The sequence below is a fragment of the Pagrus pagrus genome (assembly GCF_965226575.1).
Source record: "Pagrus pagrus genome assembly, chromosome: 17".
Taxonomy (NCBI): Eukaryota; Metazoa; Chordata; class Actinopteri; order Spariformes; family Sparidae; genus Pagrus; species Pagrus pagrus.
The window spans coordinates 767,086-789,978 of record NC_140201.1 but is presented as its reverse complement, the minus strand read 5'-3'; the positions used below and the strand labels follow the sequence as shown (position 1 = coordinate 789,978).

General features: G+C 45.5%; 1 protein-coding gene across 3 annotated transcripts in view; it reads left to right on the top strand.

Moving 5' to 3' along the window:
- The window catches only part of LOC311273274 (uncharacterized protein), a gene marked incomplete at its 5' end in the record, with an annotated part of 44,457 nt that extends 29,159 nt beyond the window's left edge, over positions 1 to 15,298 (top strand). For 2 of the 3 annotated variants that reach the window (XM_084380245.1, XM_084380244.1), the window contains one exon: positions 9,445 to 9,538. Coding sequence is in view for 1 of the 3 variants with exons in the window: in XM_084380246.1 (XP_084236372.1) it covers positions 9,551 to 9,811 (261 nt within the window). Of the gene's footprint in view, positions 1 to 9,444; positions 11,765 to 12,155 lie in introns of those variants that run through there. The other variant, XM_084380246.1, reaches the window with a different exon arrangement.
- Between the last annotated feature and the right edge of the window lie 7,595 nt (positions 15,299 to 22,893).

Below are 22,893 nucleotides of genomic sequence, written 5' to 3'. Positions count from 1 at the left end.
AGCTGGAGACCTGTTTCAAAAAGTCTGCAGACGGCCGGCGATCAAGAACTGATCTGAGGAGATGTTATTCAACCCTTTAATAATCTGAGAGCTTCACTGGAGCTGCTAAGCTAACGGTGTTAGCATGCACGAGCTCAACCGCACGTCCAGGGTGCAAATAACATCTCTTTAAATGAATTTGGGAACTTGGATGTTAAAATTGAACAGCTGAAGCTGTAGCTGGTTAGCTTAGCTTAGCATAAGGACTTGAAACAGATGGAAACAGCTAGCCCACCTCTGCACGACAGCAACTAAATCCACCTGCAGCAGCTGTAAACCTCACAGATAAACATGTTTTTGTTCATCGGAGCACTGAGTGAGGTGTAGAACCGACATGTTGTGGTTTGTGTTGAACTGTTCCTTTAATACTACAGAAGCTGCAAACTAAACTAAACTTGGAACAATAAAAAGTCAAATGACAGCAAACACACAGCTGGAGACGAGCAGGCAGAAAACCTAATGACATCAATAAAACCTGATGTGAGAGTCTCACAGACGTCCATCATCTTCAGCCTCTTCACAGTCTGGATCATCAGACGTTTCTCAGTGTTTCTGTCACACAAACACAACAAACTCATCTTGATCCTGAAATGAAGAAACATTTGGAGGAAATAAATCTTTTAAATAAACATGAAACATCTGCTTTAAGTCGACCTTCAGCCGCTCTCAGGGAGATTTACCCTCAACCTCTGACTCCATCCACACACACACACACACACACAGTGTAGCCTGAGGCAGTATTGAGGCCGGTTTGGTTTGAGGATCAGAAACAAGCTGCTGTTTGCATGTGAATCAGCTGCTGCAGCAGGTCGACGCTCTGCAGCAGAGACGCTGCAACATCAGCACAGGATGTCAGTCTGATGTTGGGCCGAGCCGACCCGTCTCGTTTAATTTCACTTAACTGTCAGAATATTAGCTGACAGTTGTCTTGCAGTGAAGCTCACTGTTCACAAATCACAACTTTTCACCAAACAACACAACAAATAGTACGAACACTGTTGATAACATCGGTCAGCTGGGAATAACAGTGAGATTCTTCTGGTTTAGTCCAGCGTTACATCTGTAACATGGAGACGAACAGACGAGCAGAGTTGAAGTGATGTTGACCAGAAGAAGAGAGTGAAAGAGAAAATGTCTGATTCTGCTGCATCGACTCTGAGACGTTCTTATAAACTGAGTCAACTTAGTTTATGTGCATGAAATCATTTGGTGGCAAAGGTTGATGGAAACATCGTAAATCAAAGAAAAGTTTTTACTCTTGTTTGAGGTTTTTGTCTTTTTCATACTGACGTGGTGAAAAAGATCAGAAGTTAGTTCTTCACTCCTCACTCCTCCTCACTCCTCACTCTTCACTCCTCCTCACTCTTCACTCCTCACCTCACTCCTCACTCCTCACTCCTCCTCACTCTCACCCTCCTCACTCTTCACTCCTCCTCACTCCTCACTTTCACTCCTCACTCTTCACTCCTCCTCACTCTCACTCCTCCTCACTCCTCACTCTTCACTCCTCCTCACTCTTCACTCCTCACTCTTCACTCCTCACTCCTCACTCTTCACTCCTCCTCACTCTTCACTCCTCACTCTTCACTCCTCACTCCTCACTCCTCCTCACTCTTCACTCCTCCTCACTCTTCACTCCTCCTCACTCCTCACTTTTCACTCCTCACTCTTCACTCCTCCTCACTCTTCACTCCTCCTCACTCCTCACTCTTCACTCCTCACTTTCACTCCTCACTCCTCCTCACTCTCACCCTCACTCTCACACCTCCTCACTCCTCACTCCTCCTCACTCTTCACTCCTCCTCACTCCTCACTTTCACTCCTCACTCCTCACTCTCACCCTCACTCCTCCTCACTCTTCACTCCTCCTCACTCCTCACTCCTCCTCACTCTCACTCCTCACTCCTCACTCTTCACTCCTCCTCACTCCTCACTCCTCCTCACTCTTCACTCCTCCTCACACCTCACTTCACTCCTCACTCCTCACTCTTCACTCCACTCCCCTCACTCTTCACTCCTCCTCACTCCTCACTCCTCCTCACTCTTCACTCCTCACTCCTCACTCTTCACTCCTCCTCACTCCTCACTCCTCCTCACTCTCACTCCTCCTCACTCCTCACTTTCACTCCTCACTCCTCACACTCACTCCACACCCTCACTCTCACTCCTCCTCACTCCTCACTCCACCACCACCTCACACTCACACCACCACACACCACTCCACACACTCACTCCTCACTCCTCCTCACTCTTCACTCCTCCTCACTCCTCACTCCTCCTCACTCCTCACCTCACTCCTCACTCTTCACTCCTCCTCACTCCTCACTCTCACCCTCCTCACTCCTCACTCCTCCTCACTCTTCACTCCTCCTCACTCCTCACTCCACCTCACACACACACCTCCCACACCTCACCCTCCTCACTCCTCACTCCTCCTCACCTCACTCCTCCTCACCCTCACTCCTCCTCACACCACTCTTCACTCTTCACTCCTCACTCTTCACTCCTCCTCACTCCTCACTTTCACTCCTCACTCTTCACTCCTCCTCACTCCTCACTCCTCCTCACTCTCACTCCTCCTCACTCCTCACTCCTCCTCACTCTTCACTCCTCCTCACTCCTCACTTTCACTCTCACTCCTCACTCTCTCACCCACACACCTCCTCACTTCACACCTCCTCACACCTCACTTCACTCCTCACTCTCACTCCTCCTCACTCTTCACTCCTCCTCACTCCTCACCTTCACCCTCACTCACTCCTCACTCCTCACTCTCACTCCTTACTCTTCACTCCTCCTCACACCTCACTCCTCCTCACTCTCACTCCTCCTCACTCCTCACTTTCACTCCTCACTCCTCACTCTTCACTCCTCACTCCTCCTCACTCTTCACTCCTCCTCACTCCTCACTCCTCACTCCTCCTCACTCTCACTCCTCCTCACTCTTCACTCCTCACTCTCACTCCTCACTCCTCCTCACTCTTCACTCCTCCTCACTCCTCACTCCTCCTCACTCTTCACTCTTCACTCCTCACTCTTCACTCCTCCTCACTCCTCACTTTCACTCCTCACTCCTCACTCTTCACTCCTCCTCACTCCTCACTTTCACTCCTCACTCTTCACTCCTCCTCACTCCTCACTCCTCCTCACTCTTCACTCCTCCTCACTCCTCACTTTTCACTCTCACTCCTCACTCCTCCTCACTCTTCACTCCTCCTCACTCTCACTCTTCACTCTTCACTCCTCAGTCTTCACTCCTCACTCCTCACTCCTCCTCACTTTCACTCCTCACTCTTCACTCCTCCTCACTCTTCACTCCTCCTCACTCCTCACTTTCACTCCTCACTCTCACTCCTCACTCCTCCTCACTCCTCACTCCTCACTCTTCACTCCTCACTCCTCCTCACTCTTCACTCCTCACTCCTCACTCCTCACTCTTCACTCCTCACTCCTCCTCACTCTTCACTCCTCCTCACTCCTCACTCTTCTCTCCTTACTCCTCACTCTTCACTCCTCAGTCTTCACTCCTCAGTCTTCACTCCTCACTCCTCACTCTTCACTCCTCACTCCTCCTCACTCCTCACTCTTCACTCCTCACTCTTCTCTCCTTACTCCTCACTCTTCACTCTTCACTCCTCAGTCTTCACTCCTCACTCCTCACTCCTCACTTTTCACTCCTCACTCTTCACTCCTCACTCCTCCTCACTCTTCACTCCTCACTCCTCCTCACTCCTCACTTTTCACTCCTCACTCCTCACTCCTCCTCACTCCTCACTCTTCACTCCTCACTCTTCACTCCTCAGTCTTCACTCCTCACTCCTCACTCTTCACTCCTCACTCCTCCTCACTCTTCACTCCTCCTCACTCCTCACTCTTCACTCCTCACTCTTCTCTCCTTACTCCTCACTCTTCACTCTTCACTCCTCAGTCTTCACTCCTCACTCCTCACTCCTCACTCTTCACTCCTCACTCCTCCTCACTCTTCACTCCTCACTCCTCCTCACTCCTCACTTTTCACTCCTCACTCCTCACTCTTCACTCCTCCTCACTCTTCACTCCTCACTTTTCACTCCTCACTCCTCCTCACTCTTCACTCCTCATTCCTCCTCACTCCTCACTTTTCACTCCTCACTCCTCACTCCTCCTCACTCCTCACTCTTCACTCCTCACTCCTCCTCACTCTTCACTCCTCACTCCTCCTCACTCTTCACTCCTCACTCCTCCTCACTCCTCACTTTTCACTCCTCACTCTTCACTCCTCACTCCTCCTCACTCCTCACTTTTCACTCCTCACTCTTCACTCCTCACTCCTCCTCACTCTTCACTCCTCACTCTTCACTCCTCACTCCTCCTCACTCCTCACTCTTCACTCCTCACTTTTCACTCCTCACTCTTCACTCCTCACTCTTCACTCCTCCTCACTCCTCACTCTTCACTCCTCACTCCTCACTCTTCACTCCTCACTCTTCACTCCTCACTCCTCCTCAGTCTTCACTCCTCACTCTTCACTCCTCCTCACTCCTCACTCTTCACTCCTCACTCCTCACTCTTCACTCCTCACTCTTCACTCCTCACTCCTCCTCACTCTTCACTCCTCACTCCTCCTCAGTCTTCACTCCTCACTCCTCCTCACTCCTCACTCTTCACTCTTCACTCCTCCTCACTCCTCCTCACTCTTCACTCCTCCTCACTCTTCACTCTTCACTCCTCCTCACTCCTCCTCACTCCTCCTCACTCTTCACTCTTCACTCCTCCTCACTCCTCACTCCTCCTCACTTTTCACTCCTCACTCCTCACTCCTCCTCACTCTTCACTCTTCACTCCTCCTCACTCCTCACTCCTCCTCACTTTTCACTCCTCACTCCTCCTCACTCTTCACTCCTCACTCCTCACTCCTCACTTTTCACTCTTCACTCCTCACTCCTCACTTTTCACTCTTCACTCCTCACTCCTCACTCTTCACTCCTCACTCCTCACTCCTCCTCACTCTTCACTCCTCACTCCTCACTCTTCACTCCTCACTCCTCACTCCTCCTCACTCTTCACTCGTTTGTGGTTTAAAAAACATAAAAAACATCATTAATACATGTGGTCAAACACACACACACACACACTCACACACACACACACACACACACACTCACACACACACACCTCATCTAATCTTTCCTGTCCTTTAATCTTTCTCCTGTTTCAACCTGTTGCTGCTGCAGTCGGTCTGTGGGTGGTGAACTGACCTACTCTGTGTGTGTGTGTGTGTGTGTGTGTGTGTGTGTGTGTGTGTGTGTGTGTGCGTGCATTGAGATGGCTGCGTTCTTCGGTTGCCATGGTTACTCTCTCTCTCTCTCGCTCAGCCTGGCGACTGATAAGACTTTGGATGGATGTTAGCAGCTGTCACCATGGCGACTCTACACCATTTATCAACCCCACTGTAAAAATAAATAAGTAAATACAAAAAATGAAGAAACACCTGGCGAACAAGGCGACAGTGAACGCATCAGCTTGTGGGGAGGGGAGTCTCTCTGGGGCCGCGGTGCTTCATGTGATGATGTCATCACAGTGTGACCACGAAGAAAACTGTCTTCATCGTCTGGAGCTGCTGCAGAGTCGTTCAGTCGACTTGTTCACGTTTATCTCCAGATTTCATGTGAAGCATCACTGCTGCGACCGACTTTAATAGCGGGGAACTGTAAAAAGAAAAGAAATGGATTGAATGACAACATGTGGTTTGATGCCCTGCAGCAGCCATTTTGTAAAATGCATTTTTTATGAATTTTGTCACTGGTGTCACCGTCTTTATGGGTTACACCAGTTTAAAAAACATATAAAGTCATGAAGCTTTCATTTCAAAGAGTGCATGAGTTCTGGGATAACGTGCTCTGAGTTTAAATGTTAAATCAGTTTTCAGACATTTTACCTTTTAAAAGTGGACGTTTCTATAGAATGACCTCTGGTGTCTCGTAAGTCTGTGCCAGCTGGTCACATTATCTGTGCATGACACAATAATAAAATCAAAATCCTTATGTTGGAGAGAAGGCAGATGTCTCTACGGCCGATAGCCAAAACAATCTCGATGGATAAAAAGTGCGACATGTAAGAGGAAAAATAGTTTGGATTTGAGGTGAACTGGTCCTTTAGGGGAGAGACGCTGCAGCAACAGACAGAACGAGAAAGAAAACCTGTTTCAACAGACACCTCAAAAAAAACAGTCTTTAAAGTCCTCACACAAGATCAGAGTCAAAATTAAAGTCAAATTAAAACCACAAGTCGGAGCTGCAGGTGGAGGTTTTGAGTCTAAACTGTCTGGATCCTACATTTCCCATGATGCAATGTCTTTCACTGACAGTTTGTATGTTACGCTGTGTTCAGACGTTCCTCGGACGGTCCAGCTTCTCGAGCCGGGAAGTCGCTCTTCTGACTTGTGAGAGCAACATGAAGCCGACAGCTGATATCCAGAACATGACTGTGATTAAAGTTTGATCGATCGGTTACTTTCGTCCGCCGTGTTTCAGCGAACTCTGAAACTCGTGCTCTTCTACAACTTTCTGACTTCATGTGAATGTTTTCTGAGACATTTTACAGGCTGAGGACGAATCGAGACGAGTGAACTGACCTATGATACATAAAATCAGCGGAATGACCCTTTAATATAAATATAAAGGCTTTTTATGGCAGAGTGAAGAAGAGGAGTTAGTGGTGAAGGTCTGACCTCCGCTGGGCTTCAGAACTTCTCAGAGAACTTTTTACATTTCTTTGATTTTACGGAGATGCCTCTTCAAAGGCTCCGGACCAGAACGCCCCGATGACTTCTCGTAGTGAAGCGACACCTCGGAGGTCAGCGTGAGAGTTTCCATCAAATCTAATTACTTTTTAGCTTCTCACACATTTTCAGAGGCAGCAGCAGGAGCCCGCAGGCCGCCTCAGACTTTAGTTCTTGCATTGTAACAGTGTGTGTTCAGGTGTGTGTCAGGTGTGTGTTCAGGTGTGTGTGTTGTCCCTCTATAACGATGAATCAGCTCAAAATGGCTTCCAATTAATCTGTAAGTGATAAGCGATGATCAACAGCAGTTTTAAGGGATTAATTTCTCTCCAGGCCAGACAGAAGTGAACGAGCTGCAGCTTTTCTCCTGCAGAGCGTCAGAAACTGAAGCTGCGCTGAATGAAAATGCAGAAGAAGACGAGCGGTGAAATATTAAAGAGGAGGGAGGAGAGAGTTTAACTGTGCAGACTCAGCAGAAATCCTCCCTGGACGTCCTGCAGTCGGCTCCGTGTGCTCGTTAAACCTGATCAGGAGCGCTGTGATGTGAAGCATGTACAGATTTTCACTTTATATTTTAAAGGAGGTGTTGAGTCCCTTCGTGCATTAATCAGATAACACACAGTCTCAGGCCTGAAGACTCATTATGGTGAAATAATATACAATAAGAGATGACTGTGATCATCCTCCAGGCTGCTGAGTCAGTCCTGCTGATGGACACATCAGCCGCTTTGGGCCCAGTGACGACTGACTTCAGCCGTCTGTACGACTGTAGCTGGCCCCGTTCTGGTCCAGAACCCAGTCCCGTGTCATGGGCACCTCGTTTTGGGCCACAGTGGCTTTGCTCTGTGTTCACAGAGGATCTTCTGCGCGTCAGGACAGCCCCGACTGGACTGTTGTCGGCCATCGGTTAGCGTCTATGGCTGTAGTGTTTGCGATGCGTCCTGCAGCACAGACACTAATCGGCCCTTCTGGCAGCTTGTTGGCTGATTAGCATGTAGTCGGATACTAAAAGACAACAGCCACCTTGTACCTGATTGGCTGTTCAGCTCAGTGCAGGAGAAGAGAAACAGAAGAAGGAAGTCGCTGCAGTCTCCATGATTTCACCCGATCACTGCAGTTTCTCCTCCTCCTCCTCTTTATCAGAGACATTTACAACTTTTCATCAGACATGTTCATCGAACGCTGAAACGCTGCCGTGTCATGACAACAGTTTGTATATTCACTGTCAGGTGCAGAAGGCACAACTAGTTGGCCGCCAGCTGTAGTCTTTGCGTTGCATTCAAGTGCAGCTTTTTGGCCGAGATAAAGAAGACGTGAGGCGACAGTCAACCTGTCGCAGCTAGTTTGATGTCAGTTTGTGTTGATCCGACTTCTGTTCATCTGAATGGGGAGAAAGCAATTCAAAGTTCAACATGAAATCAGTTCTCGGTGCGTGCGAGCGCAGCAGATTTCATTTAAATCGACCTTCAGGTTTTGGACACGGACTGAAAGAAACTAGACGATATTTGAAGCCAGCAGAGTTTGGCTTTAATCTCCACGTGGGAAGCAAATGAAGAGCTTTTTCTTTCCAGAAGGATTCATTTAAAACAAATGACGCCCACAGTCCCACCCACAGGCTGCTGGAGAGAGGCAGAGAAAACACTGAAGTCAGAAAGAGACATTTACTTATGAAACAGAATCATGAGGACAAACACTGCAGAGACACAATGTCCCCCTGGCAACATGTCTTCGATGTCTCAGATTGTCAGGACATTTCTCTGTGATTTTGGTGACTGTAGCTCATAATGAGGCCAACATTTCCAAATTATACACAAGATATCTAAAAATATAAAGAACAGATTCACTTGAAATGTCTTCATCTCATCCTGCTGTCCAGGACTGAGTCACAGCTGCTCCTCATTAATCATCAGGTCCTTCCTCTGTTCTCACCAAATACTAATTATTATTACTCATATTTTCCTGAGTTAGTTTCAACCAGTAAAACTTAACAAGTGAATCAGCTTGTGAAGATTTTTATGTGTAAATCTGTTGCTAGGAAACATCTGTAGCTCCGTGTCGTATCACAAGCTAACAGGACGTCAGAAAATTAGAGGCTCGAAGATAAATCTTTGTGAATATTTGTTTTCTTCTCGTCTGCAAACATGAAGAAATCTGTGTTTCAGAGTTAGTAGCATTTATAGTTCATAATTAGATGGATATATCTGGTTATGCTAAGCTAGCTGATGTTATTAACGTAACGTTCCACGTTGACTAAACAGCTTTTGTCAAGTTTCAGGTCAGATACATTGACTGTACTGTAGTGGTCGTAAATATTTAGTAACAACTAATCTCTACATAAGAACTCGTTTATGAGCTGCAGCCTGTTTTAATTTAGTGATAATAAAACTAAATGAGTAAAGACTGACGTTAGCGTGCGGCTATAATCGAACTGAAGACATTATTATGGATCCCACTGGACTTCTTGTCCACTCTGCCTGTTTGTTCGGTTCGTTTCTGTGTTCTTGAGGTTCTGATACGTTTACAGACTGTAGTTTTCCCGGTAAACACAGCGACCTCTTCAGCCGCCGTCCTCTGCGGCTCCTCTCTGGAGACACTCTTCTCTGCACATTCATGTCTTTAAGCCCAGTGTTTGTTTGTCTCTGCAGGCCTCTCGACCCTCTCCTGGACAAACATGATGTTTTCCTGTGGACAGTCTCTCATTGGACAGAAGAAGAGGATCGTCTGAACCAACCAATCATTCTCCATCCCAACATGGCAGACGACCTCTACAGCAGCACCTTCTCTGCTTCTGAATCAGACTTCTCCTCGTCCTCCTCGTCCTCCACAGCGTCCGCCACCTTCCTCACACTCGAGCAGAGGGCGGCCTTCGTCTTCGTCCTCATCCTCTTCATCTTCCTGGGTCTGCTGATCGTCCGCTGTTTCCGGATCCTCCTGGACCCGTACCGGAGCATGCCGTCCTCCACCTGGACGGACTACATGGAGAAAGACACCTTCGACTACCGGATTTCCTGACAGGCAGCCTGAGAGGCAGCAACCCTGACAACAAAAGGTTAAACTGAGGCGACGATCACACTGAGAATGAAGCACAAACACGAGCGCACATTTCCCCCTCTGGTGGCCATTATGGTTATTACAGTTCAGGAGTGTCCAGACCAGCAAACAGCAGATGGGAGAGTAAACACCTAAAATGGTCAACGTGAATATGAACCGTGTTTGTTCACATCTAAAAATGCTGTTTGCTGGTCGTGACAGACGCTGCTGCATCCGCTGTGTCAGCACAATGACTAAAATGCATCCCCCCTTTTTAATCCGACATAATCAAGACTTGCAATGTGACTTTAACACCAATGACTTGTGAATTCACTGGATTTTAGCAGGAAAACTATCAAACTAAACTATTTATTACAGATGGAGATCATCCATATTTATTCAACATGTGAAGCTGCACAAAGAACATTGACTTTAATACGTTTGGGCCGACCCTGATCTATTTCTCTGTTACATTAAATATTCATGACTGAAAAATCTCAAAGTTAAAGAAAAGTTTTTTAAAACATCCTCAGAGTTTCACTGAATGTTTGGATTTGAGTTGATTCAAGTGACTTTTGTCAACTCAGTTCAGAGGTGACTAGATTTATCATGAAGTTCAGCTGACGCTCGCAGCTACAACTTGACTCAGAGCTTAACAGACTTGAGACTTACTTCAGTGACTCTGACAGTAAAACAACTAAAGATTTATTTCTTTATAGCCACATTGTCAGACATCATTCCAACACAACCTGCCCCAGAGAGCACCGCCTTGGTAGAAGTGCGCTTGTTGTTTTTTAACTGCTTCCTGTCTGATTGTCGCCTCAGTCCGCCCGGCAGGCAGAACATCTGGGCAGAAACAGCATATCCAAACAGTTTGTACCATTCGAAGAAAATCAACACAACCAACTCTTTAAAGACAAGCGAAATATCAGAAGTCGTACTTCATTTTAGTTTCACTAAAGCAACTTTTGAGCAACTGTTTGTTGCTCACAAACTGCAGATGAAAGAAATGTAACGTCGGATTATTGAAATGTGCCAAAAATGAGCAGGTGAGGAAACCTGGTGTGAACAGACACCAGACATCGACCCGATCATGGCACAAATGTAAGACAAAAGTCCAAATTTGGATAAAATTGAGCTATTTAAATTCTCAGTTTTCTCTCTGAGAACTTTGAGGTAAATTTCCTGCCTGTCGCTGTGATTTCTGCCCAGATCCTGAACGTGAGGCTTGTCGACGTCCCTCCACGCTGCAGCGCTCTGACTGCAGCACTGCAGGATTCAGCAGCAATGCAGCGAGAACGATGCAGGAGGAGGGATCACTACGACTTCCACGTCCATCAAACTGCCTGCCAGGCGGCGTGTTAGGGTTGCTGTCTCTCACGAGAGAAGAACATTTATTTTTTTTCTTTTTAACTTTTGTTTCTCTTTCTTGTTAACTTTTATTAACAGACTCAAAAAAACTTATTCAGAGAGCTTGTGAAGCTCGATGGAGCTCACTGAGGAAACAGGTGAACAATGTGCTGTTATTTTTGAGTGAGGAGGAGGAGGAGGAGGAGGAGGAGGAGGAGGAGGAGGAGGCCCTGGAGAGTTGAATGCAGGACTGATGGAGGCTGTGTTGAATCGCTCTGACTGCAGAGACGAGACGAGTTGGTTTCCAGCGACTCTCCGTCGTCCTGCCAGCCCGGCCGTTGCTTAGTAACTGGTGTTTTCAGTGCCAGCTGATGTCTGAAATGCCGGGCGTCTCACCACGCAGCCGATCGGCAAACTCAGCTCTGCTGCACGTCTGCAGCCGACCGCCTCAGCTCAGAAGAAAAGGAGGCGAGATACAGGCCACCAGGAGCACGACGAGGGGAATCAGTCCTGTTGGCACAAACAACCGTCAGCTGGACGTCTTCACGGTTTTCTATAAATGTGGAAAACCTGCCGGACCCACAGGTCGGTCAGCTAACACAAACATCACTCACATCTACAGAATTTATTAAAACATTTAATCAGATGAAAAAGTCTGAAAGATTTGTCTGAAATTTGGGAAAATGAACAAAACATGTAGAATATTTCCATCTCATACAACCTGCAGCCACAAAAGCAAAAGTCTCCAGCGTTGTCGAAAGTGAAGATGTCTTACCTTCCCACTTTAACTCCGCCTGACCTTTCCTTTAAAAAAAAAGGTTTGGATCAGAACATTTTGCCTAAAAAGAACTTTTATTTGACTCCGTCCATTTTCACTGAAACAGTTCAACATTAAGATGCGAACACATTGAAACACGCAGAGAAACGAAGCCTCACACAGCGCTGCAGTGATGTGTCATGTTTCTGTTCTCCTCAGGCGACCGGCTCACTCCGGCTGCACTGGGCTTCCTCGTGGTCGGAGGTCTCCTGTCAAACCTCCCGAAGCCTCGAGCTGAAAACGCCCCGAGCAGAGAAGCGGTTTGAAGCTGGCGAGAGGAGTTCCCCCTCGACGCTGAAACACACCCGCACGCTTCACTTCCTGCTCGGATCAAGAGGCTGGAAACAGAGCGGGACCAACGCCATGACATCACATGATGACTTATATTTATTATCACAGTCTCAAAGAGTCTCCTCCTGGCCCTGATGAGGGTCCCCTCCCTCAGATTGAACCACCATCGTCCCCGTCTACCTGCAGTGGGGCAGAAAACCCTCCGAGGTTATTCCTCCTGCTCCTCCTGCTCCTCCTCGTTGGAAACAAATCTTCACTCCTCTCTGTGAATCTTTAAAAGTCTTCGAGGCTCTCCGGAGGGGTCCTCTCTGCGGGGAGGGTGACCGAACCTCCGCCGGAAGGAAAAACATGGACGGAGACACGAGGATGATTTCTTTCTTGGTGTCTGTTCGGGGACTGTTGTCCTCTGCTTGTCGAAGCCTCTGCTGATTGAACGCAGCAGGATCAGATGGAGGGCGGATCTGAAGTCTCAACCGCTGCGACAGATGGATTTATTTCTTTTGAGTTTTTCTTCTTTTTGGGGGGAACTTCTAAAATATTTGGGGCCCTGTCGGATCCCACAGGGGCCTCGCAGACATCAGAGCTGCGGTATGAAAAAGGAGTTTTGGTTTCGGGACTTCTTCAGCGCACGAGTGAGGATCGCTGAAGAGTTTCATCTCCACGATACGGATCCATTTCCAGTTCACGTCCTCTGATTACTGAGTTTTATCTTCATGGTGTTTTATCTTCTGTCAGCTTGAGTCTCCTGCTGAGCTTCAGACGAGTCATGATTTCTGCTAATGTTAGAAAATTCACTCATTTAGGCTGCGACACGTTGCAGCTGAGCTTCTACTTCTCTATTTTTTTTTGCTTTCATGTCGCAGTGAACAGAGAAGATCTGCACAGTCACAGTTTTCAGTTTCTATCTACAGACTTGATAAAAACATGGCTGTGGATGTTTTGGAGGCTGGAGTTCACTGATGTTGGTTAATGGAGCAACAAAATCCCAAAGTTTGGACAACATGGGCCGACGCTCAGCCGGTCACCAATCCAAATTTGGACGGTTCTGGATGTTTTGGATCAGAAAATCCTGCAGAAAAAAGCTGCTGCTTTAATTCCCCTCAACAGTTTCAGACCCTTTGCACCTGAATAGCCACTTTATCAACATTTTCACGATTTTTGCCAATTTTGTGGAACAGCATTTTTTTTGCCTACATAGATTAAAGGTTTGATTAAAACTTTTTTTGAAGAAGAAGCAGCTGCTTCTCTTCTTTATACAATTAGATTTAACGAGTTACACATTTAAAAATGCATTATATTAAGATTTGAAATGTTATAAAGATGCCCAAAAAGACAGCTCCTTCCCTGTCCGACCTCGGCATTAATCTGCCTCTTTTGTCCAAATTTGGTCGACGGACGACATCTTGCTCCAAAAAGTTCAAACCTTTATCAACCAAACACCTGCTTCAACTTCACCTGCCTCCTTTGTCTCATCTTGGGTTAGTAGAATTTGTCTCTGTACAAATGTGTTTACATTTTCCCCAAACAGTGCGAATGAGAAAAAAATACCCAGAAATGTTTTATTGCCCAAAAATCAGCTACTTACCTGCCCCACATCAACTCCACCTGTCCGTTTGTCTAAGATCACCTGATGGGCGGAGCTGAACATTTTTTCTGAACACTGGATTTTGTCACTCTTGAACGCAGATCTTCAGTCGTCCTCACTCGTCAGTGTGTTTGTCGAAGGTGAACTAAAGCACCTGATAGTAAGATGCTCTGATGTTGTACTGAGAATGTAAAGTCTACCACACACACACACACACACACACACACACACACACACACAGATGTTTGTACTTCTGTGTGCATGAGGTCATTGAAGCCACTTTCTTCACTTTTGCTAAAGAAATTCACACATTTGTCCTAAAATGTCCCCACATCGCTAAACGGTCCTCACTTTGTTAAACGGTCCTCACTTTGTTAAACGGTCCTCACTTTGTTAAACGGTCCTCACTTCGTTAAACGGTCCTCACTTCGTTAAACGGTCCTCACGTCCTCACTTCGTAGGTGTGACTCAAATCTGTCCTCACAAAGATAGAAGTACAAACACACACGTTTATGTTTTCCCACACACACACACACTCAATGATATACAGTATAAACGTGTAACCACATCTACAGCACTGCCTTTGTATTCACATGCACGTCTTGTAAGCACACACACACACACACACACACACACACACACACACACACACTGGCTGTCGAACACTCCCAGCAGCTCACTGCCGAACCTCCGACCGACTTCACTTCCTGCCTCTGAGCTCCATCCTCTCCTCGTCACCTCCTCCATCCTCGCCTCTCTCTTATCCTCGTGGCCGGCTTCTCTCCTCCAGCTCTGACGTTCGTTAAATTTCATTTCCCTGCAGCGACTCGACAGGTGAAATTCATTTGTGTTGCTATATGAAGAAGATAAAGGACGAAGGAGTAATAAAGAGGAGCTCTCAGAGAGGAAGACGTCTTTCTCCGTCTTATCTCTTCACGTCTTCTCTCACTCGTCTCTCACGGAAAACTCTCATTAGTCTGTCAGCTGCTGCAGGAGGAGAAGAAATCCATAAAGAGGCTTTAAATCCAGCTGCAGTCAGGTGCTTTAAGGCTCGGGACAGGTGTGTTCACCGCCAGGGAAAACAGCTTCATACGCCATTGCTACCATTACATTGTTGTTTTCAGAGCTTTACCAGTCATGATAATTAGGTGACACAAGAGGACAAGAGGACAGGCCTCATGGTTAATACGTTATCTCTCATTTAAAGCTAAGCTCGTCTCCTCCTGATGATATAAAGTCAGGCTCAGCCATCGTCTCCTCCTGATGATATAAAGTCAGGCTCAGTCATCGTCTCCTCCTGATGATATAAAGTCAGGCTCAGTCATCGTCTCCTCCTGATGATATAAAGTCAGGCTCAGTCATCGTCTCCTCCTGATGATATAAAGTCAGGCTCAGCCATCGTCTCCTCCTGATGATGTAAAGTCAGGCTCAGTCATCGTCTCCTCCTGATGATATAAAGTCAGGCTCAGTCATCGTCTCCTCCTGATGATATAAAGTCAGGCTCAGTCATCATCTCCTCCTGATGATATAAAGTCAGGCTCAGTCATCGTCTCCTCCTGATGATATAAAGTCAGGCTCAGTCATCGTCTCCTCCTGATGATATAAAGTCAGGCTCAGTCATCGTCTCCTCCTGATGATATAAAGTCAGGCTCAGTCATCATCTCCTCCTGATGATATAAAGTCAGGCTCAGCCATCATCTCCTCCTGATGATATAAAGTCAGGTGAAGTCTCGTAGTCCACAGAACATTTCTGGAGCTTCACAGTAAAACAGAGTTGCAGCGTTCTGCTGAACAGCTGAAGCAGCTGGAGATGATTTAAACCTCAGATGTCTCCATGCAGCTCGTCTGCTGAGATCTCAGTCTGCAGGAGAAGAGATCACGAGGATCCTTGAAGTTTTTCTTTATGGTCAAACGTTGCTGGTCTCCTGGTTAAACATGGACGTTCTGCCAGTATTGAGGCTTAATGAGCTGCAGGGGAAACAGTTTGTAACGAGACAAAGTCTCCAGGTTTTGTTGTCTTTTTACTTCCGGACTGTTTCTGCTGGACGACGCTTCACTGAATTATTTAGATAAATTTCATCCTACAAAAACCAGTTTTTAACAGATTTGCTCTTGAGTGTATGAATGACTGAGAGCTGAAGTTCTTTGAGACAAGAACAAATCATGTGTGTTTTCATGAATAGTTCACGGTTGATGTTTGTTGAAGGTCTCGATCACCAGTTTGTTCCTCACGTTTCAGTCTGATGTCCTGCTGTCAAGACAGTTTAAACTCTAACAGAGAAACTTAAATATGGAGGATCCAATCAGATTAATTGATTTAAAAGATTCACATTATTACACAACAGCATTCGGTCTGAATTTTTTAATCATATTTAATGTGCTGTGAGCTCAACAATATAGTTTAATTCACCTCCAGTAACGGGGGATGGAGGTATTTAAAATCAGAGCTGTTTCATTTCAGCCTCTTCAGCTCCAGATTGTTCTTCTCTGATCCAGTCGGTTGGATTTTGGCTCCAGTTCCTCCTCAGCAGGTGCAGATGAGTTTATCTGGGCTTTAACGGCTCCATTAGTCTCAAATCTAAACGACTCTGCTGTGTGTTAATGAAGCTTGTTTCCCCAGGACGACAGCGATAGCGTTAATTATTACCTGATTAACACAGATGTAGAGACGAGCCCGATGTGAAGAGGAAAAAATCTGTTGGCTGATTCTGAGACATTTTCTCATTCGTCACCTTCTGCTGCTCGTTTCTTTCTTTTTAAAATCAGTGAGACGACGGAGACGAAGGACGGTGAGACGATGTAGCTGAAACCATCGAGACAAAACTGAGAGCAGCGAGAGACAGAGACAAAGAGACAAAGAGACGAAGAGACAAAGAGACAGCGATTAAGCCTCGACTGTTTGACCCAGCAGGCCGACTTCATCCAGCAGAAACTCAGAAGGGCTCATGAAGAGACGAGAAGCTGAGAGGAAACGCACGAGTCAGAGAGGAAACGCACGAGTCAGAGAGGAAACGTACGAGTCAGAGAGGAAACACACGAGTCAGAGAGGAAACACACGAGTCAGAGAGGAAACGTACGAGTCAGAGAGGAAACACACGAGTCAGAGACGAAACACACGAGTCAGAGAGGAAACACACGAGTTAGAGAGGAAACACACGAGTCAGAGAGGAAACGTACGAGTCAGAGACGAAACACACGAGTCAGAGAGGAAACACACGAGTCAGAGAGGAAACACACGAGTCAGAGACGAAACACACGAGTCAGAGAGGAAACACACGAGTCAGAGACGAAACACACGAGTCAGAGAGGAAACACACGAGTTAGAGACGAAACACACGAGTCAGAGAGGAAACGTACGAGTCAGAGAGGAAACACACGAGTCAGAGACGAAACACACGAGTCAGAGAGGAAACACACGAGTCAGAGAGGAAACACACGAGTCAGAGATGAAACACACGAGTCAGAGAGGAAACACACGAGTCAGAGACGAAACACACGAGTCAGAGAGGAAACGTACGAGTCAGAGAGGAAACACACGAGTCAGAGACGAAACACACGAGTCAGAGAGGAAACACACGAGTTAGAGACGAAACACACGAGTCAGAGAGGAAACGTACGAGTCAGAGAGGAAACACACGAGTCAGAGACGAAACACACGAGTCAGAGAGGAAACGCACGAGTCAGAGAGGAAACACATGAGTCAGAGACGAAACGCACGAGTCAGAGAGGAAACGCACGAGTCAGAGAGGAAACGTACGAGTCAGAGAGGAAACACACGAGAAGCTGAGAGGAAACACACGAGTCAGAGAGGAAACACACGAGTCAGAGAGGAAACGCACGAGTCAGAGAGGAAACGCACGAGTCAGAGAGGAAACGCACGAGTCAGAGAGGAAACGCACGAGTCAGAGAGGAAACACACGAGTCAGAGACGAAACGCACGAGTCAGAGAGGAAACGCACGAGTCAGAGAGGAAACGCACGAGTCAGAGAGGAAACACACGAGTCGGAGAGGAAACACACGAGTCGGAGACGAAACACACGAGTCAGAGAGGAAACGCACGAGTCAGAGACGAAACGCACGAGTCAGAGACGAAACACACGAGTCGGAGAGGAAACGCACGAGTCAGAGAGGAAACGCACGAGTCAGAGAGGAAACACACGAGTCAGAGAGGAAACGCACGAGTCAGAGAGGAAACGTACGAGTCAGAGAGGAAACGCACGAGTCAGAGAGGAAACGCACGAGTCAGAGAGGAAACGTACGAGTCAGAGAGGAAACACATGAGTCAGAGAGGAAACACACGAGTCAGAGAGGAAACACACGAGTCAGAGGAAACAAACAACACGTCTCGGTCGTCATGAACACAGCCTCCTGCTCACTGTTAACACTAGTTTAACTCTTTGATTTTATTTTTATTTTATTTTTTTATTTTAAACAAAAAACATGCCACTTCAAAAATAAGTTGAAAATAATAATAATAATAAAAACAAGGTGTGTTTGAAATAGCAACAGATAAAAAACTACATTATCAAAATGATCTAAATGTTTCCCGGTGAATCTGTCTGACCGGTGACATGCAGAGTTTTTGTCCCTCCTGACCTTCCGTACATTTGTAGGTCTGATCAGTTAACTTAGTTTGAACAGAAACAGTCTAATTAAATCACCATGCTGATCTGTGGATATTGATTTGAATCGATCAGCTGACGGACTGATGAAATGTTTTCATTGATCGAGCGTTTGTCGAGCGAGGCGTTCACTTCCTGCCGCAGACCTCCGTGTGTTTGTGCGTCTGAGCCTTCGTCTGATCCCTTTAATTCTGCTGTCTGCCTTTCAGCCATCTGCATCCTGCTCCTCCCCCTCTTCCTCTTCCTCCTGCTCCTCCTCCTCTTCCTCCTCCTCTTCCACCTCCTTCCACTCTTCCTCTTCCTCCTCCCCCTCTTCCTCTTCCTCTTCTTCCTCCTCCTCTTCCTCCTCCTCCCACTCTTCCACCTCCTCCCACTCTTCCTCCTCCTCGTCCTCCCCCTCTTCCTCGTCCTCCTCCTCCTCCTCATCTTCTTCCTCCTCCTCCTCTGTTTCCTCCTCGCCTGTCTGTCTCCCTCTGCTTACTCATCGTCTTGATCGATCTCCTCCTCCGACACCTTCATCCCTCCTCCACTGTCTCATCTTGCAGTTGACTTCTTCCTCCTCCTCCTCTTCCTCCTCTTTCTCCTCCTCCTCCTCTTCCTCCTTGCCTTACACTAAGCCTGTTTACATAGGATTAGAAGCTCCAGCAGCTCAGTCGCTGCTGTTTTTTACCCTTTAAGGGAGTCGGGATGGCTTTCTGTTTTCTGTGTGTGCGCTCGTGTTCGATTTCAGGAACTGCTTCTGAGCTGAACTTTGCCTTTGAGCTGCTGGTTTACCCAACATGTCTGTTTTTCTTTCTTTACGCTGTGCTGGAAGGGAAAATCCACCTCAGTCATTGGTAGAGGAAGGGCCTCGGGCTCCTGAGTCTGTTTCAAGTGACTGTAAACATTTCCAGTAAGAAAGACAATCTAAGGACCACAAAAGGATGTAAATCGACTACAAAAAGACTCAAAACGACCTTAAATAGATGCAGAACAGACAGAGAGACACTAAACTACTACAGAGAGACAGAAAAGGACTATAAAGAGAAACAAGAAGACAACAAAGACACAAAAAACAGAACTTGAGAGATGAAAAACAACCACAGAGACACAACATGACTACATAGAGACAAAAAACGACTACAAAGACACACCAAATGACCAAAGAGACAAAAACAACAACAAAGAGATGCAAACTCACTACAAAGAGACGAAAAAAGGCTTGAGAGGTGCAAAACAACCACAGACACACAGCAAATGACCACAAAGAAACAGAATTACCACAGAGACCACAAACTACAAAGGGATACAAAAAAGACACGCAAACTGACCACAAAGACACAATAAACAACTACAAAGACACGCAAACTGACCACAAAGACACAAACGACGACGGAATGACTAAATCTCTGCAGTCTTGTTTGTGTGTTTGAGGTCTGAGGAGCGTTTCTTCTTCACCTGACTCGTTTACTTCTTCTTCAGTTACTGATGTCGTTAATCTTTTAAAAACACGAGCACCTCCTGAGAGGACGTTAACTGCAGCGGTCGTTAGATAACGATCAGCTGACCAGAGCAGATTACGCACAGCTGACAGAGAAAACACCGGGTCGAACTTCAGACCCAGACAATGACTGATGATGATGGTGATGATGATGATGGTGATGATGATGATGGTGATGAGGATGATGATGATGATGATGATGATGGTGGTGATGATGATGATGAGGATGATGATGATGATGATGATGATGATGGTGATGATGATGATGATGATGATGATGATGATGGTGATGAGGATGATGGTGATGATGGTGATGATGAGGATGGTGATGATGGTGGTGATGATGATGATGATGATGGTGATGAGGATGATGGTGATGATGGTGATGATGAGGATGGTGATGATGATGATGGTGATGATGGTGATGATGGTGATGAGGATGATGGTGATGATGATGATGATGATGGTGATGATGGTGATGATGATGATGAGGATGATGATGATGATGATGATGATGATGATGGTGATGATGATGATGATGATGATTAAGATGTTTACCTGAAGGTGGATTTTCCCTTTAAGTACTTCCTGTTGATTTTTGCCCTGAAACTGTGAATTTTCTCGTTTTGATGCATTTTTTTAACGACTAAACGACGTGCGGCTGTTTTCTCTCGTCTCTTTTGTGTTGTGGCTTTGAAGAAGTTGTGTCGCGGAAACAAACAACTACGACTGTAAATTTCAGCTCAATATTTCCAGGTTTTGTACGAGTCACGTGTCCTTCTCTCTGCAGTGTTTCATTATCTGGTGACGAGCTGAAGCTCGTTTTCAAGTCGCAACTGAAAATACTCAAACAGATGTTTTCTGAGTCTCTCCACGGTGTTCTGACTTTACTGTTGTACTTTATCAGTGCAAAGGTTTTAGTTTTGATAAAGATGTAGGTGCTTTATGGACACGTGAACATTTTGAGTTCTGTTCTGTTTTTTATTTTTTGGCTCAAAAACAAACCAAACAGAAAGAAACCGGTCAATCAAACAAACAAACAGTCGAATGAGGAAGAAAATAAACGTCAGTGAAGAAAAAACACTTATGAACACGACTGGAGTCAAAACATGAAAATCTTTCTGAACAAAAAAGTTTTGTTTTAAAACTAATTTTTAAAATCGTTATTTAAAACTTTACAGTCTCAACATTGAAATTCTGGCAAAAATCACATTTGAAAAAATATTTTTGAATTGCAAAAGTTCTTGAAAATTCTCCAAAACTTTAAATTTCAGATTTAATAAAAGCATTAAATGAATTTAGATGTATGTTTTTTCAAAATAAAATACATACGTTTCTGAATCTAGAACACAACGTGAATAAAACTTTTCCACATGATGGAAAAATGAAATGCAGTTATTTCAGTGTAATATTTGACGGAGTCGCTGATTTATTTCCTTCCGTGACTGTGAGTTGAATTCTGACCGGATCGTTTTGGTTTCGGACGTCACGCCGGCTCCTTCTCTCTTTTTTTACAGTGTAGATGACGTGCAGATTTCCTGACTTCCTGTTGTTGTTGTTTTCTTTTCTACAGTGTAGATGACGTGCAGGTTGTGTGTATCGGTGTGTGAACAGAGCTCCTCTATATTTTCTAAGTGGTTGAAAGTTGTCGTGTCTAAACAGAAGTGTAGATTTTCTCTTCCTGCCTCCTGTCTGAGCTCTTTTATGAGTCTGCGCTCTTGTTTTGTAAAGAAATAAAACTTCCTGTTGGACCAAACCTCAGTTTGTCTGTGGACTTCTTTCAGAGACCCGTTCTCCTCTTTCTCCTCGTTCTCCTCTTTCTTTTCTTTCTTACTTTTTTATTTGTTTTTTTTATTTTCATTATTCAAATTTATTGTACTTGATTTATTAAATAAAATATTAATTTATATCCTATTCCCCAAGAAAAAAAACATCTAATCATTGATCAATTTCATATTTTTACGTGAAACCAGTAAAAACACATCTGCATGTTTCATATGTTACACAAGAAACTGACGACGACGACTCAAACATAAACTGACTTTGTACATTTTTACAGCTCAGGAACATAATTCCTGTTAAATTTAAATAATATTGCCAGATTTCATATTTTGTTATTTTCTTTTTTGTTTATAATCAACAGAATATTGTTTTAATCAGTGGCACGTTATGTTGTGGTGACCTCAGAGTAACTCATATTACATTAAATGTGATGTAATCTGATAAATTACTTCCAGTGATGTCGCTCAGCGGCTACATTGCTACAGCTGCATTGTGGGTAATGTAGGCTCCAGGCTGCACTTATTAAAAAAGATATCACTTTTATTATTCCACTCTTCTTTTATAGAATCAATTTTCCAAAAGTTTCCTTCAAGTCTTGTTTCATTAATGTGACGACACAACGCAGCCTCTCCAACCTCCAACCTCCAACCACGTCTTCTTCAGCAGCTGTTCTGGCTTCACTGAATCTGATTTTCCCTCTGAACTTTTCAAACAGCAGAATAAACCCTGAACGAGGATGAAGAACGAGATGCTGATTCAGGAGGAATCCTCTGAATCTTTGGACGTTGAGCTCCTTCACGTCTCCTCGCTCGTATGGAAGTCTAATATTAGTCTGCTGTGTTTCCATAATCTGCATGTGTCTGTGTGAGTCATCACACATGAAGGCTGACAGATGGTCGACGGGCGGAGCCGCAAACTGCAACATGCTGTTACTTAAAAATGAGAGAATCACACAGGAAGTGACAAAAAATAAGACGATCAACGATCAGTCGTCATGAATCTGCCCAGTTTTCATCCACATCTCACTTCATTATATATGTTTAGGTTCCTGTAGTTTATGTTCCTGTTGTTTATGTTCCTGTTCCTGTAGTTTATGTTCCTGTAGTTTATGTTCCTGTTGTTTATGTTCCTGTTCCT